The 19,055-nt window shown below is 29.6% G+C and overlaps 1 protein-coding gene across 2 annotated transcripts in view; it reads right to left on the bottom strand.

Annotated features, from left to right (window-relative positions):
- Window positions 1-835: 835 nt before the first annotated feature.
- Window positions 836-19,055, bottom strand: part of LOC142220038 (fatty-acid amide hydrolase 2-A) — a 67,669-nt gene continuing 49,449 nt past the window's right edge. For both annotated transcript variants that reach the window (XM_075288895.1, XM_075288905.1), the window contains exon 3: window positions 836-2,805. In XM_075288895.1, the coding sequence (XP_075145010.1) occupies window positions 1,402-2,805 (1,404 nt within the window). In that variant the 3' untranslated portion in view covers window positions 836-1,401. The remainder of the gene's footprint in view (window positions 2,806-19,055) is intronic.

Genomic DNA, 19,055 nt, shown 5'->3' with positions numbered 1-19,055 from the left:
TATAGAAAATTTTGTCAAAATTTTATTTTTTATAAATTTTTTTCTAAATTTTTATTTCTGATGAAAATTTTGTCAAAATGTTATTTCTATAGAATATATTGTCAAAATTTTATTTCTATATAAAATTTTATATCTATATAAAATTTTATCAAAATTTTATTTTTATAGAAAGTATTGTCTAAATTTTATTTCGGTAGAAAATTTTGTCAACAATTTATTTTTATTTATCTACAGAAAATGTATGAAATACCATGAAATCTACCAATATACCGACAATACTACTGTAGTCTTTGTAAGCGGATATAAAACTAAAAAAATATTTAGAATTGAGGAGTTGACAAACTAAATTTTATTTTCTTTAAAATTCAGTCTAAAGTTTTCGCTCGAAAAATACTTTTTTTTTTACTTTCTTAAAAATTGTATTTTCCATCCCTGGTATGTTTACACATTTAAAACGCTTTGGTCATTGAGCGACATCTATACTATTGACATTTGATTTCTCTGTAGAAGAGTCAATTTCTTTCATTATCAGAGAGAATAAAAATACAAGAGAACGAAACTGTGAAGCGAAACTTTGCGCTTCTCTCAAATATCATACAGTTTGCGTCGGTGTCACCCAGTTCTGTAATACCAAAGCTGCATGCATTGTGCGACACTGTTTTTATTCACTCTGTCATTATGTTTAACGGTAAGTGACATCGAGTTGCCACCGATTCTTTGCCACGTGGCGAACAATGCTGCAAATCTAAGTAAAATTTCCATAATTATAGTAATGGATTAAAGAACTATCAGAATCATCTTAAATCTTTCAAAATAGGGATTTTAATGACAGAAATAAATTAATGTAACTGTTTATTATACGATTTGAAAATTTGCCTTTTTATGATTTTTGTTGTTAACCACTAAATAGTTGTTCTATTATTGGAAATTGTATTGTTCGTTGAATTATTTGAATATATTTTATTTATTATCAAAATTTAAATAATGTTTGTGTCATTAATGTGATCAGTATTCAAAAAAAATTAATTTAATTGGTATTCCAAATCAACATGAATTGTATTGGTCTATTGTTTCAGCGATATAATTTTTCGTAATTATAAAATGGAATTATTATAAAAAAACAGAATCCATTCTCTTCCTATCAACACTACAAATACAGAAAAATATTACATTTTAATTGATTCACAATGGAAACTTTCAAAAAACAAACATTTAAAAAACCATAAAAAATGTGATGTTAAATGATGAGAAAAAATACGATATAAGTTTAATAGTAATATTAAAATTAAATTAAAAAATCGTCTAAATTTATATCGATGTTTGGGTAGATGTGTGATGTATATATTTATGAATTTATGGGTATTGTGTATTGCGTTTTTTTGTGTGTTTAATTTAATACATTTATTCACTACGTTTACTAGAATCTTCCGAGGGCGGCCTTACCCAGCCACCATAGCGTCTTTCCATTTCTCTGGCCACAGCCAAGCACAAATGATCCTGACCCGGATTCGCCACTACTTGTATGCCCATAGGCAAACGACGACGATCCAAACCAATCATACAATTGGTCACTGGCAATCCCAGGGTATTGAAAATTGCCATATACATGGGCTCCAACAGCTTGTGATAGATCTGATAATGCTGATGGGCTGTATTGGGAAATGTGGGATAGATGAAGACACCATCATTACCCAATAGTTCTTTGAATTCAGTCTTTAGGGCCTCTATTATGGTGGCCAAATGCTTGTGCCTTGAATTTGGTATGATTTTCATGAAGTTTTGCAAATGGCCAAAAATCACCGATGGCAATATACTATCGGAGCAGCCAAAGAAATATTTTACTGTCTCTGTGCAAATGGTCTTTGGTCTTTCACCCTCTTCGGTCTTGTGATAAATGGTTTCGATATTCTTCATGGTCAACATGGCCGAAAGAGAAATATCAAGGGACCATTTCATTTTACGTATATTGACTCGCTTGGCTTTGAAATCATTGGCCACTCGATTAATGGCAGCATGTAGATCGCGACTGAGTGGCCTCATCATACCCGAAGGACCATCATTGTCCATGAAAAAGAAACGTATACCACTGACACTGATCTCCTTTTCCAATGTTAGCTTGGGTCCCTGCGGATCGACCATACATCTTAGCAGTAATGGTAGATCTTTGGCATAACGTGTCATTGGGGCAATGGTAAAGAAATCTCCCCATTTGGGAAAATCCGATGTTGGATGATGGCCTTTAAAAGACACGGCATAAGGTGTGGGTTTATGGCCCCATATACCACTAAACATTGCCGGCAATCGAGAAGATCCTCCTATGTCCGATGTTAAACCCAATAGCGATGCACCACTAGCCAATAGAGCAGCTTCTCCACCCGATGAACCTCCAGGAGTACGTTTTAAGTCATAGGGATTTCTTGTTTGTCCTGTCACATTGTTGTATGTTTCCCAGAGCAGACACAATTCCGGAGTGTTGGATACCAAGAGAATAATACCACCAAAACGTTTGATTTGTTCCACTACGGGAGCATCGGCCTTAGCAATTTGTGGTGTCTTGAAGACTCGTCCCGTTTGATTTGTTAACCCCTTGACAGCTATTGATTCTTTCACGGTAACCGGTATACCTAGGAGTGGAGTGTTTTCCTCCATTTCCTCTTCGGTATTGATGCCCATGGCTATGACACGATCTACTTCACGGGCTTCTTCCAGGGCTTCCTCGAATCGATCCATTACAATGGCATTTATTAGGGGATTCACTTGTTTACATCGCTCTATATAGGCTTCCACCACTTCTTCGCTTTTGACCTGCAAGAGATGAGAAAAATGTGAGAATTAGATTTTTTTATAGAAAATTTAGGGCTTAGATAAAGCTCCTAGAAAATGGATGATTTATTTCTATACACAATTGTTGATGTTGGTTATTATAATAGGTTGGCATTTTGGCAACATTTTCTATAGAAATCAGGGACCGTAAATAACTGTTATCCAGAAAATTTCAACTCAAAAACTCTTCATGTTAGAGTCAACGGAGACCTATATTGTCATATACCAATAGATTCATCTCGGAAAGCTCTTTCAGAATCTATGGTGATATTAAAAAAACACTCCCAACTCCAAAGTTAACGGTTATTTTTCAACGTAAAAATAAAAGGTCATAAATAAACTCTTTTTATAAGTTTTATTTTCTCCTTCAGAAAATAATACTCTTTTTTGGAGTTTTATTTTTTTCTTCGGAAAATAAAACTCATTTCAGGAGTTTTATTTTTTCGTCTTAAATAACACTCATATTCTTTTTTTTTACAATTTCTTGTTTTATTGAGTTTATCTCACATAAAGTTTGTATTCATTTATTTATTTAATTTAACGAACATATTTTTTCCAAATATTCAACGGAAAGATTTAAACACAGGTCGCTGCAAGGAGTGTTGGATTTTTTAGCAGCAAGTTTTCACGCCGTTCTAATATTGTCAGAAATTCTGAGCTGGCGGCTTCGACGAATTTCTAGCTTCATTTGAAGCCATATTTTAAAGAAATCGCTATAAAATAATCGCTCTGCTTGCTCCAAGAGGGCTTTCCCATTCTGACAGACTTAGATTAAGCGCGGCATCGACATTTTTCAATCAGAAGGATTTATAACGCATTAAGCTTTTTAGCATCAAGTAGTGGAATTCATCCCGTCTGCGGTAAAGGTAAATTAAGATGACTAGTCATGTTCCTAAAATAATTTTTAACTTAAGCTGAGTACTATGTTCAGTTTTCAAGCTGAAAACCAGCTTGTTTTCACGGTTACTTTTTTTAATTAATTAATTTAGAAATATAAAATTATTTACAATCAATTGCTTGGATCTTTTCCATCCATTATTTTGCAAGACTTGATCAAAATATAATCGTCTTCCTAAATATATTTGTACTTTTAATTTAGTGTTTTGGTGAAAACCCCGAACATAGTACTCACCTTTATCGTCTAAAAATGAGTTTTATTTTCCGAAGAAAAAATAAAACTCCAAAAAAGAGTATCATTTTCTGAAGGAAAAATAAAACTTATAAAAAGTGTTTTATTTATGACGGATAAATAAAACTATCTTTTTAACAGTTTCATTCGAGTTTTTATTTTTTTAGTCACAAAATAACGATTAAAAAATAACTTTTTTGATAGCACTTATAACCGTTACGGTCTCTGCTACCAACTGTGGCAACCGTGTTCCAAATGCGTCCTGCCAGAGTGAACCCCTGAGTTTTCATCTTTGCAGAACTGACTTCCTTGACAAGAAGAAAAAAACAACTTAATGGTAAAAAACCAAATTTTAAATGCTTTTCTAATTGGAAACTTCCCACAGAAGTGTGCTACTTCCAAGAAATAATATTTTTTTTTTTGCAATTTAGAATGACATAGGAAAAAACCTTCATACGTGGCAAACCCCATTCGTAGCAACTGCCAAAGTCAAGGCTATTAATTATTCTATCCATAATAAAAACACATACATATCTGTAACATACAAAACATTAATGCATGGGGCGTCAATGAAAAATCGTAGAAAAAATATATAAACAAATGACGCGGAGCGTAAAATGACAAAGCATTTTCAGTTATCATTTAAAGAACAATTAGTAATAACATCTGTCTTCAAAGCTGTATATTAGTGATTGGTATTAGTTGTTTTTTCTTCTAGATAATGGAATGGGGGATTTTTCTTGTGAAACGATTGAATGAGCCAATAGAAACCCAATTAAGATTTAATTGAATATCTATTGGAATATTGGCACAACATATTTATTTGAATAATATAGTGATTAACATTACAGGGAGAGAAACAAATTAGATATATTGTGTTTTGTTTATTCCGATTCCGAAATACATTTATCATGATGCGCATTTAAAACTTTGTTGTACCTTAGTACATTTATTGTACCTTAGTACATGTAATGATATAATGACTTATTTATTAGCCTATCCTTAATTACCGATTTTTTATGGTATTATGGAAAGATAAAAATGTTGTCGAAAGTCGAGGGGAAGACAACTGTTTCAAATTTTCACATCCTCATCAGCTCGCCTTATTGGACGAACTACTCATTCAAATTATTTTGAAAATGATCTCCCCAACATATCAAATAAAAAAAACGGAGGGTCATTTTTACTTGCATTAAATCTCTGGCAGATCGATTTCCAACGGCAATACACTGGAGTAGTGAACTTAGAAAGTAAAAATGTCTGGACATTGCTTTTTTTGCATGTTGCGTTTTTAAAGCTCGTTCTCTACAGCAATAATTTGCCAAAAATTTGAAGAAAATTTTAGCACAAATCAACCATATTAAGCCAATCTATTTTGGGCTTATTTTAATTTTTTGTAAAAATTTTATTTTTATACAAAATCTTGCCAAAATTTTACTTCTATAGAAAATTTTGTCAAAATTTTATTTCTATAGAAAATTTTGTCAAAATTTTATTTCTATAGAAAATTTTGTTTTTATAGAAGATTTTGTCAAAATTTTATTTCTATAGAAAATTTTGTCAAAATTTTATTTCTGTACAGAATTTTGTCAAAATTTTATTTATATACACAATTTTGTCAAAATTTTATTTCTATAGAAAATTTTATGAAAATGTTATTTCTATACAAAATTTTGTCAAAATGTTATATACAAAATTTTGTCAAAATTTTATTTCTATGGAAAATTTTGTCAAAATTTTATTTCTATAGAAAATTTTGCCAAAATTTTATTTTTGTACAGAATTCTGTCAAAATTTTACTTATATAGAAAATTTTGTCAAAATTTTATTTCTATAGAAAATGTTGTGAAAATGTTATTTCTATACAAAAATTTGTCAAAATGTTATATACAAAATTTTGTAAAAATTTTATTTCTATAGAAAATTTTGTCAACATTTTATTTCTATGGAAAATTTTGTCAAAATTTTTTTCTATAGAAAATTTTGTGAAAATTGTACTTCAATAGAAAATTTTGTTAACATTTTATTTGTATAGAAAATTTTGTCAAAATTTTATTTTTATAGAACATTTTGGCAAACATTTTATTTGTATAGAATATTTTGTAAAAAAATTATTTCTATAGAAAATGTTGACAAAATTTTGTTTCTCTAGAAAATTTTAACAAACATTTTATTTCTATAGAAAATTTTTCAAAATTTTATTACAAAATAAGAAAAAAAAATTATTACTATAGAAAATTTTGTCAAAATTTTAGTTTTATAGAAAATTTTGTAAAAAATTATTTCTCTAGAAAATTTTATTTTTATAGCAAATTTTGTGAAAACTTTATTTCTATAAAAAATTTTGTCAACATTTTATTTCTATACACAATTTTCTCAAAATTTTATTTCTGAACAGAATTTTGTCATAATTTTATTTCTATAGAAAATCTTGTCAAAATTTTATTTCTGTACAAAATTTTGTCAAAATTTCAATTCTATACAAAATTTTGTCAAAATTGTATTTCTATAAATATTTTATTTTTATGGCAAATTTTGTCAAAATTTTATTTCTATAGAAAATTTTGCCAAACTTTTATTTCTGCACAGAATTTTGTCAACATTTTATTTGTATAGCAAATTTTATTTTTATGGCAAATTTTGTCAAAATTTTATTTGTACAGAAATTTTTGCCAAAATTTTATTTTTATAGAAAATTTTGTCAACATTTTATTTCTATACAAAATTTTGTCAAAATTTTATTTCTATAGAAAATTTTGTCAAAATTTAGTTCTATACAAAATTTTGTCAAAATTTTATTTTTATAGACAATTTTGACAAAATTTTATTTCTATAGAAAATTTTGACAAAATTTTGTTTGATTTATTTTGTTTCTTGTTCGATCTTTTTCAGTTTAAATAAAATTCTTTATTTTGCCAAGCTTGAGATCTATTTGTTTGTATTATTTTTAATTTAATTGAGATTATTTGAATTGCTTCATCAATAGCGAAAGTTGACGAGAGCAGTGATGCTCTAATAAGAATTTTGTGTATAGTGATTGATTTATATCACACACCTCTGATGAAGCAATTCAACGAAAATTGCGAAATATTAGGACGGATGAATTAAAAATAATAAAAACAAGTAGATCTCAAGCTTGGCAAAATAAAGAATTTTATTTAAAAATTTGTTTCCCTAGAAAATTTTGGCAAAAATTTTATTTCTATAGAAAATTTTGTCAAACTTTTATTTCTATAGAATTTTTTGTCAAAATTTTATTTCTATAGAAAATTTTATCAAAATTTTATTTCTATAGAATATTTTTTTAAAATTTTTTTTTCTATAGAATATTTTGTTAAAATTTTATTTCCATAGAAGATTTTGTCAAAATTTTTGTTGCCATGGAAAATTTAATTACCTCTTACTTGGGGAGGAATGTTTTGCAAAATCTACCAAAACATCAAGAATTCGTCTATATTACCAAACAATCAATAAAAATTCCCCATTCTTGGTAGAATTCTACCAACTATGGCAACCGTAGGTTAGGTTAGGTGGCAGTCCGATGTATCAGACTCACTTAGACTATTCAGTCCATTGTGATACCACATTGGCGAACTTCTCTCTTATCACCGAGTGCTGCCCGATTCTATATTAAGCTCAATGACAAGGGACCTCCTCTTTATAGCCGAGTCCGAACGGCTTTCCACATTGCAGTGAAACCACTTAGAGAAGCTTTGAAACCCTCAGAAATGTCACCAGCATTACTGAGGTGGGTAATCCACCGCTGAAAAACTTTTTGGTGTTCGGTCGAAGCAGGAATCGAATCCATGACCTTGTGTATGCAAGGCGGGCATGCTAACCATTGCACCACGGTGGCAACCGTAGGTGGCACTCTTGACTTCTTAGCGAGCTTCTTAACACCCTATTTCCGGGGTGCTACTTGCGCTTTATCCATACACTGAAAGAACAGTGGAAATTTTTGAAATAAACAGTGGATAATTTAGGTTAATTTTAGAAAATTTAGAATATTTTTAGAAAATTTTAACTAAAAAGTATTACAAACGCTGACATCATCGATATCAAACAATTGAGTAAATATTTGTCGACAAATTCGAGAAAATGTATTAGATATAATTAATTTTTTCGCTTGTTAAAGAAATTTTATAGTTTGAAATTTGAATAATTAGGATTGAGAATAGAACCATCTTCGTTACGAAAAGAGGCAAATTTAAACAAATATATATATAAAATCTGTTATTTGGTCCCTTATTCTTTGTATTACAAATTACAAGTGGTCATAGCCAAATAAATGCCAAGAAAATGAGAATGATATAGGAAATGATAGGAAATTGAAAGAAAATTCTATACGATATTCGTTGGTCTAAAAATTTCCTTCAGACAACTGAATTAATTAATTTAATATTACAATATGTATTTTTTAATAAAAACTGTAATCAATCACTTAATCAACAAAATATTTAATTGGATGAATTAATTTTTATAAATAAATTTCTTTTGGTGAATTAAAATTCTAATTGATGCCAATAAATGTGGTTTTCTGTGTATCATGATTCATTGTAAAGTTGTTGATAAAAAAATTTTTGATTGTTGATTTGATCTCATTGTTCTTAAATTTCGTTTCCCAGCAAAGAAATTAATTTTTTGCGTGTAAACAAGATTTTACCAAGATTTTTTATTAGTCTATGCTATGACACAGTTGACTCATTATAAATTCAAACTTATGGAATTATTTTTTGCAAAAACTATTCTTGGGTTTCTGGGTTTTTTTGTTATAATGTATTAACAGGGAAATCTTGCTCCTAAAATTTTCCAATGCAATAGATATGTTTTTTAAAGATTTTATATAATAGTAAATTTTTAAATTCGAAATTCCTAGTTTATGCAATTATATGCGATGAAGTAAAGTATAAGTCAAGTAAAATTTTAATCACAGCTTGACCTACATATGAATACAGCTGGGGCTACAATTGTTCATCCGACTGTGAATGCATGAACGTTTTCCCCGTTGAACCATTAAAGTTGAATTGCAATCATGCCATTGCTTTAAGGTCAAAGTGTAGTTATGATGTTCGCGCTCTAGTACATCATGGCACAGTCCGTCGACATCGTATGTCGACGTAAGCTTACAAATGTAATTGGATATTACGGCGGGTAAACCAAAGCAATAAAAAAATTCAATTAAAATTTCAAATATTATATATACCATACATATTATTGCATTTATTATGTATGAAATTACCCAGTTTGTAGATTTTTATGAAACCACATAACCATAGACCTTCGCTAATGTGAACTATATAAATTTTAATATTTAATATGTTACTTTATGTGGTAAGATAACTATAGCAATTATAATATTTTTGGAAGGGATTTTTATATTATTATCATAGTAATAGAACATAATATTAGTTTTCCTTGTGTTGTGTCAAGCACGAAGAGCATACTTGAAAAGTTTTAAAAAATGTTAAGTTTTATACAAACAAACACCGTTTACGATTACGGATCGGCTGACAAATTTTTCTATAGAAAAAAAATTTTGACAAAATTTTCTATAGAAATACAATTCTGACAAAATTCTCTAAAGAAATACAATTCTGACAAAATTCTCTAAAGAAATAAAATTTTGACAAAATTTTCTATAGAAATAAAATGTTGACAAAATTTTTTGTAGACATAAAATTTTGACAAGATTTTCTATAGAAATAAAATAAAAATAAAATGTTAACAAAATTTTCGGTTGTTAGAAGCCATATACTAAAAACACTTACTAAATTTCAGTCGGATCAGCTGACAAATGTTTCTATAGAAATAAAATTTGGACAAATAACATTTTGACAAAATTTTCTATAGAAATAAAATTTTGACAAAATTTTCTATAGAAATAAAATTTTGACAAAATTTTTTATAGAAATAAAATTTTGACAAATTTTTTTATAGAAATAAAATTTTGACAAAATTTTCACTAAAATTAAAATTTTGGATGATATTTTACTGCTTGGTAAATTGGTAGATATTACGATGTTTTGGTAGATTTTGCAAAATATTTCTCTCTATATCTATGGAAAAAAAAGTTTTTAAAAAATTTTCTATAGAAATAAAATTTTGACAAAATTTTTAATATAAATAAAATGTTGACAACCTTTTCTATGGAAATAAAATCTTGACAAAATTTTCTATAGAAATAAAATTTTGACAAAATTTTCTAAAGAAATAAAATTTTGAAAACATTTTCGATATAAAATGTTGATAAACATTTCTACGGAAATAACATCTTGACAAAATTTTCTATAGAAATACAATTTTGGCAAAATTTTCTAAAGAAACAAAATTTGGACAACATTTTTTATGGAAATAAAATGGTTGTACGAATTTATTTCGGCATAAGCCGGCTATCATATAAAACCTTTTTTCGGAAGGTTCAAGTGTGGTTTACTTTTGGGTTTAGTGAACTGCTTGAATTTATTCTGATAATTGGTTGATAGTTTTGCTGCAAGTAGAGGATGCTGATGATCCAACCATCTTGCAGTCTATAGGGCTTTGCCCAAATAAATTTGACAAACATTATTTTCCTCTGTTGGTTAAGCTACACTTGTAGTTTAGTCAATGCATGGTTTTAAGCTGAAATCAAAAACAACATCAATAGATACAATTTTGACAAAATTTTCTATATAAATAAAATTATGACAAAATTTTCGGTTGTTAGAAGGCATATACTAAAAACACGTGCTAAATTTCAGTCGGATGGGCTGACAAAATTTTCTATAGAAATAAAATTTTGGCAAAATTTTCTATAGAAATAAAATTTTGGCAAAATTTTCTATAGAAATAAAATTTTGGCAAAATTTTCTATAGAAATAAAATTTGGAAAACATTTTCTATAGCAATAAAATGTTGACAAAATTTTCTATATAAATAAAATTTTGACAAAATTTTCTATAGAAATAAAATTTTGACAAAATTTTCTATAGAAATAAAATTTCGACAAAAAAAATTTTTTCTCTATAGAAAGTAAATTTTGGGGAATTTTATTTTTATAGAATATAAATAAAATTTTAACAAAATTTTTTACAGAAATAAAATTTAGACAAAATTTTCTATAGAAATACAATTTTGACAAAATTTTCTATAGAAACATAAAAAACAGAAATGACCCACGGCGATATCCGTATATTTATGACTATATGTTTTCATTGTAATTTTGTTTTATTTCCCCCAGATCACTAGGTTTCCCTTGATATTGACATCGTTAAATCTCGTGTGGAGTTATTAACGTCACTACAAGGGATTTTTTTCTTCCATCTTTGAAATATTTGAAATAATTGCTGTCATAACTGACATTTTTGTATACGTACGTACAAGTTTATTGGCACATGTCTGCAATTGTTTCGAAATAGCATGTTAAAATGTGTTACTAATTATCGATAATGGTTTCAATAACTATGAGTATACGAATGGAGAAGTGTAGAATATTATGGAAAATTTTCCAATACATGTGCATTTTTCTGTTAAACCGACAGAAAAGTTAATTTTCATCCAAAGAAAAGAGATGGGTTCATTTGAGTGTATAATTTAGTTACAAAAAGTAATACATTAAGCGGACCTTATTGGCCCACTCTTGTATATATGTTATTGGACTTAAAATTGTTAATAAAAACTATACCCTCAAATTATGGGTATTCGATATGAAATTCATAATCGCGACGAGTTTTTTTCGAATTTGCTGTAGAAAACTTTTTTGTAGTTAAATTGCATTTAAATTAAAATATTCTACTATTTTTTTATTAATCATGTTGATGTTGTAGAGATATGCCTTATCGGCACCCCTCAAGCTCAGAATGCACTCATCATCAATCTACAGTTGTCTGTATTAAGATCACATTTTCTTTGTATCAAAGTTTATTCATTCGGAAGTGTTTTTGTGTTTTTCTTCATTTCCTCCCTTCGAGTATACAATAAAACACGTCGACTTAGTTTTTGAATTTAGTAATTAAACTAAAACTTGGATAAGCAATGATAACACAACAGACGTACATAGAATTTTGTGACATGTAGATAAGGCATCTTATTATCTATTTTTTTTTTTTTTTGTTCATAAAAATAATTAAACCTGCAAAACTTCTGCTCTGTTAATCGACGGTGACCTTTAGAGAGAACAACAATACACAAAAAAATTATAATAATACTACATTAATGGTTTTGCAAAATTACTTAATACAAATTTTAATGTCCCCCCTCAAGCCTAGCTAACCTGTTCAAAAGTCTATCAAATGTTCGAGCCTTTTAACTACACAGAAAAAATTCACGAAAATTTTTCCAATTAAAGTCTTAAATGAGTTTTAAATGATATTCAATTAAAAATTTAATTGATTCAACAATTTTTTTTTTAATTGAAATAAAAAGCAATCACAAAAATTAATAGTATCAATTAATTTTTTAATTGATACATCATCATTTCTGTGATTGAAGACTTTTCAAATAAAAAATTAATTGGATCAATTAATTTCTTGATTAATTCAGAAAAGATTTTTTTTGTGGCCTCATTCACTTCTGGTTTATTTTTGGCTCGGAAAACATCCTAGCGCAACCCATATAACCAGAAAAGTTATAAATCGATATCTTTGAATTATGAAATGAGAGCATAGAATTTTCTCAGTAGAGGCCTAAGCCCCCTCCCCATCAAGTTTTTCATTGAAAAATTTTCAAATGAAAAAGTTTTTAGACATAATGTGTCTATAACTTAACCCTTTGACTACCGATGTCCACTTAGGAGGATATTCGAAAACGACTCCAAACTCTGTATACCAACTCAGTTTCGATTTATTTCTCGATGTTATTTTAAAGTAGAGGCTTCAGCTATAAATATTTTCCATATTGACGTACACTAAAATGTATTTTTATAAATTTCTTTAACAAAAAAACGAAATATACGACATTTTGAGACCATTTTTCTACTGTATGTCTCTAGTAAATGGACATTCATACAAAGACTATAGCTGATATTTTTATACCCTCCACCATAGGATGGTGGGTATATTAACTTTGTCATTCCATTTGTACCACATCGATATTGTCCTAAGACCCCATAAAGTATATATATTCTGGGTCGTGGTGAAATTCTGAGTCGATCTAAGCATGTCCGTCCGTCCGTCTGTTGAAATCACGAAACAAGCTATCGACTTGAAACTTGGCATAAATAGTAGTTATTGATGTAGGTTGGATGGTATTGAAATGGGCCGTATCGGACCACTTTTACGTATAGCCCCCATATAAACGGACCCAAAGATTTGGCTTGCGGAGTCTCTAAGAGAAGCATATTTCATCCAATTTGGCTTAAATTTGGTACATGGTATTAGTATATGGACTCTAAAAAACATGCAAAAATTGGTCCATATCGGCCCATAATTATATATAGCCCCCATATAAACCGATCTTCAGATGTGGTTTGCCGATCCTCTAAGAGAAGCAAATTTCATACGATCCGGCTGAAATTTGGTACGTGGTATTAGTATATGGTTTCTAAGAACCATGCAAAAATTGGTCGAGATCAGTCCATAATTATAGATAGCCCCCATATAAACCGATCCCCAGATATGACCTCCGGAGCCTCTTGGAGGAGCAAAATTCATCCGATCCGGTTGAAGTTTGGTACATGGTGCTATTATATGGTCTCCAATAACCATGCAAAAATTGGTCCATATCGGTCCATAATTATATATAGCCCCCATATAAACCGAGCCCCAGATATGACCTCCGGAGCCTCTTGGAGGAGCAAAATTCATCCCATTCGGTTGAAATTGGGTACATAGCACTAGTATATGGCCGCTAACAGCCATGTAACAATTGGTCCATATCGGTCTAAATTGGTCCACATCGCTAAAAATAATCTACCAAAATTTTATTTCTATAGAAAATTTTGTCAAAATTTAATTTCTATAGAAAATTTTGTCAAATATTTATTTCTGTAGAAAATTTTGTCAAACTGAATTATATACGTATTTAATCGGCTGTTTTTTGTTTAATATATACCCCATATAGACTAACATACAATTTAGAAGACGGTGTTAAAAAGTTTTAAGATACCTTGCCATCGGCAAGTGTTACCGCAACCCAAGTAATTCGATTGTGGATGACAGTCTACGCAATTCATGGTGGAGGATACATAAGATTCGGCCTGGCCGAACTTACGGCCGTATATACTTGTTTCGGGTTCTTTTTTGTATTTTTGCTCACACTTGGGAAGATATTATAGGGAAAATAGCGCTTATTTTGGTAAGGCCATTTGGTCACAATTCAAGAATTAAGTTCTTACAACAAACTCATATAGCTCTTGAAGGCATGTCCAAAAAGTTATAATTTATATTCTACACGCTGTTAGTACAAGCAAAAATTAAAGAGAAAAATTGAAGTTTTTAACATTAAGGTTAATTCCGGTAGTGAAAGGGTTAAGGAAAAACTACCCAAAAACTGTAGTTAGACGAGCATAGGCAAGATCCTTTTTGGGGGTTGAACCCGGGACCGACGCACAGCGACACATATGCAAATAAAAAAAGTAAAAGAATAGCTTCTGATTTTCTATAGCATTAAAAATAAAAACTCTAATAATTTAAAAATAAAAACTTTTTGTTATACCACACTGAAAAACAATTATGCCTGGTTCTAAAAATATGATCATTAGCCTAAGTATCTTGGTATTGCTTTGGAGCCAAAAAAGCGCAGAATTGAAATAAGGATATATTGAACAAAACTATTTACGTGATATTAAAGATTACGCAACGTAAATTTTAGGATGCGCATTTTACAAAATATTAAGTAAAAAATTTCTTTGAAATAATGTAATTTTAGTTAAAATAAAGTTTATAATCTTTGCTTTAAAGTATTTTATATTAAATTTAGGACACACATTTTGGAAATTTGCGTCCCTCCGTTAAACAAAGGCACATTCTCCTTAAGGAAAAGAAAAACATTTTTGATTTAAACAAACAAAACTGAAATACTGAATTTGTAGTTCTAAGATAAAAAGGCTTCAAATATAGGCTAAGACTTATTTTGAGGATTTAGCGTCTTTGGTTTAAAGTTTTTTGGAATTAAAAACAACTTTGTTTACTTTGAACTATCCGTTATAATTTGAATTTTTAAACTTGCAATTTGTTTGTACGTAAAAAGCTTTATTAATATACCTGCGAAAAGAGAACGAAAATTCGATTAATGAGATCTGTATCATAATTTTAATTTTATTGATCCCAGATTTAAAGCCAGATATATTGCTAAAAAATGCCTTTATTTTACAAAAGCCACATCTTTGGCTCGGAATCAATACCAAAATCATTAAGAGAAGGTCAAGATCTTTGGATCCAAGTAAACTTTTTTTAAGTGTACTTTTAATACACAATTCACTTTTAAATTTGAGTTTTGCGTATTTGATTCTATGAAAAAATTTTTAATTTTTTAGTTTTTGTTTTTATTTTTTTTTAATCTTACTTTTCCAATCTCAAATTCGACTTCATGTAGAAATTATTTTCCAAGTAATAAGTCTTTAAAATAAAGTTTTGAAAAACATTTCCTATTTGTGAATGCTCTTTTGCTTTGTAGTGAGGATTTAAAAAGTGAACAGACTTAAAGACGATATCATTAGTTTTAAAGAATTTTTCAGAATTATTAAAGCCAAGTATAAGATATTTTCGAGCACAGAACAAAATGACTTCAATGAAAAGTTTATCGACTTTTGGGCAAGGAAAAATAACAGATTTTAGATTTTAAAATTGTTCGCTGTTCTTAAAAAATTTAAGATTTTACATTTAATTGACACAAAATTTAATTGTATCAATTAATTATTTAATTGTTATGTTAATTGGACGAATTAATTTTTTAATTGAACCAATTATTATACCCTCCACCAAAGGATGGTGGAGGATAAAAATTGCGATGTCTACACTGAAAAAAAGCATACTCGGTTCCAAAGATTTTGCCTTTACTTTAAAAAATTTGGTATTGATTCCGAGCCAAAGAAGCGGAGAATACAAGTAAGGATAATTTTAAGACACAATTCTCTTTTAAATTTAGGTTTTGTGTACTTGCTTCTAGGAAGCAAATTTTAATTTTTCGCTTTCTCAGCTTTTTTTCTTCATATGCTATCAAATTCCTTTAAAAACGAGTTAACGGCAACTTTATTTTCCCAAATTAGGACTCGACTTCCAGTAGAAATTATGCTATGTTTGAAGTAAAAAACTTCTTTAAAATAAAGTTTTGAAAAACATGTCCTATATTTGAACGATTTTTTGCTTTGTAGTCAAGATGCAAAAAGATAACAAATTTAAAGACAATTTCATTAAATTTAAAGAATTTTTCTGAATTATTAAAGTCAAGTTGACCTTAGCCTATAAATTTTTTCTTTCATGTTAAGATGAAATGAAATCTTTGACCTCACGACAATATTTTTTTCAGTGTAGAAACTCAAAAAGTCAAATCGGGAGATCGGTCTATACACGCACAGAAAACCCCTGTTTGGACATGGTTGCCGCATCCATTTAATGCTTATCTAGAGCATGTAATTGCCGTGAAAACCATGTATTTTATCTTTGTAAAAATAGTTTTCGAGCGGAGTACTATGTATGGTGGCTATAAGCATTTGAATGGTTCTCAAATACCGCAAACATGTTCTATCATTTAAATGATAGAACTTGAGACCATTATATGGTCGGGAAAATCATGTACCTGACCATTCAATTTTTTTTTACTTTTTTGCAGAGAAAAAAGTATTTTTATAGGTTACATATAGACATGTCTAGAACCATTACATGACCATAAAAACCATGTACATTGTTTTCGTGACCATTTAATTTTTTAACTTGTTTGCAGCGAAAATAATTTTATAAAAACATTGAGCAGGTACACACGATTTTCATTTTGAGCGTCAGTCGTGTGTTGAATACGGATTTACTGTGTGTTAATTTATTTATTCAGAAGTGGCACGTGGTTTTATGTGAACGCAAAAAAGGAAAGTGTAATTGAAAAAATGTACCTGTTTTTGTTCTGCATTTTGCTATATGGATCATTTATTTTTATTTGCAGTTACATGATGGGCACGATGTAAATATGGAATAATTACTTATTGTTGAAATTGAAATAGAGTGTGTAAATTGAAATTAAAATAGAGTGTGTAAAAATATATGTTTGCTTGAACGGCATTATAAATACAAATAAACAATGAATTAGTTTATACATAAATAAAACAAAGAAATAAATTTAATTTTGGATTTTCTTTTCCCAAGTAGCGTCCTTTTTCGACGATGAAAAAAGTTTTTTCATAAAGATCAAAACATTTTCGGTTGTGACCATGTTCTTTTAACTAGGAGAAAAACATTTTTAATTAATACCATAACATTTTAAATCGTGACCATTGTCTTTTCATTCAAACAAAATTCTTTTTATCAATATAATAACATTTTAGATAAGGACAAATATATTTTCCTTATAACCATGTTCACTGAGCCAACATGGTTGCAGGTTAAAATGTTACATGGTCGCCGCGAAAATAGCTCCTATCATATTATTTTGCTCTTCGAATATGATTGTGACAATCATGTTTCTTCTCTGCGTGTATGGCGGCTATACCAAACCATGGACCGATATTTGGAATAGCTATTTAAGAAAACCTCATGTTTTCCAATTTCAGGCAAATCGGAAAAAATTGCGATGTCTAAAAGCTCAAAAAGTCAAATCGTGAGATCGCTCCGATACACATCATATTTTTATACCCTCCACCACAGGAGGGTCTCAGACCCCATAAAGTTTATATATTCTGGGTCGTGGTGAAATTCTGAGTCGATCTAGCGATGTCCGTCCGTCTGTTGAAATCACGCTAACTTCCGAACGAAACAAGCTATCGACTTGGAACTTGGCACAAGTAACATAGTTGTTATCGGTGTAGGTCGGATGGTATTGCAAATTTTTACGCATAGCCCCCATATAAACGGACCCTCTGATTTGGCTTTGGTACATGGTGTTAGTATATAGTCCCTAACATTCATGCAAAAATTGCTCGATATCGGTCCATAGTCATATATAGACCCCCAAAGATTTGACCTACGGAGCCTTTTGGAGGAGCAAATTTCATCCGATCCAGTTGAAATTTTGTACGTGGTGTAAGTGTATGGTCTTTAATATTTATGCAAAAATTTGTCCATGTAGGATCATATTTATTTATAGCCCCCATATAAACCGACCCCCAGATTTAAACTACGGAGCCTCTTGGAGGAGCAAATTTCATCAGATTCGATTGAAATTTAATATGTCGTGTTAGTATATGATCCCTAAAATTCATGCCAAAAATTGGTCCATATAGGTCCATAAACCGATCCTCAGTTTTGGCTTTCGGAGCAACTTTCATCCGATCAGCTTGAAATTTTGTTGTGTTAGCATATGTCCTCCAACAATTATGCATAAATTGGTCCATATCGGTCCATAATTATATATAGCTCCCATATACACTGATCCCCAGATTTAACCTCCAGACCTCTTGGAGGAGCAAAGTTCATCCGATTCGATTACAGTTTTGTACGTAGAGTTATTACATGACCTCTAACAACCATGAACAAATTGGTTATTATCGGTCCTTAATTATGTATACACACAATGAAAATTTCATTAAAATTGAGCCAACGAAAAATTTCCATTGTTATAACGAAACATTTTCATTAATACAATAAAGATATTCGTTAATAGTACGAAACGTTACGTTGATTAACAGAAAAGTCGTCATAATAACGAAAAACTTCATTGTATTAAGGAACTTCTTTCGTTGGCTCACTTTTAATGACAATTTTCGTTAATATAACGAAACTTTTTCTATTAGTGTAGTTTAGTGTAATTTTCTACGGTGGAGGATACATAAGATTTGGGCCGGCCGAATTTACTGCCGTACAACATATACTTGTTTTTTTAATTAATAATTCCATTTCAGTGATTGAAGAAATTTCAATTAAAAATTAATTGGAAAAATACTTTTCGTGGCAAAAATGTTCCATGTTCATCGTCTAACAATAACATTTTGATCTTGAGACATGTTTACGGTGATCATATTCCTTCTCTGCGTGTAGGAAATATA

Source organism: Haematobia irritans, chromosome 1 (genome assembly GCF_050003625.1).
Source record: "Haematobia irritans isolate KBUSLIRL chromosome 1, ASM5000362v1, whole genome shotgun sequence".
NCBI classification, from domain to species: Eukaryota; Metazoa; Arthropoda; class Insecta; order Diptera; family Muscidae; genus Haematobia; species Haematobia irritans.
Note: the sequence above shows the minus strand (reverse complement) of the source record. Positions and strands in the feature narration are given on the sequence as shown.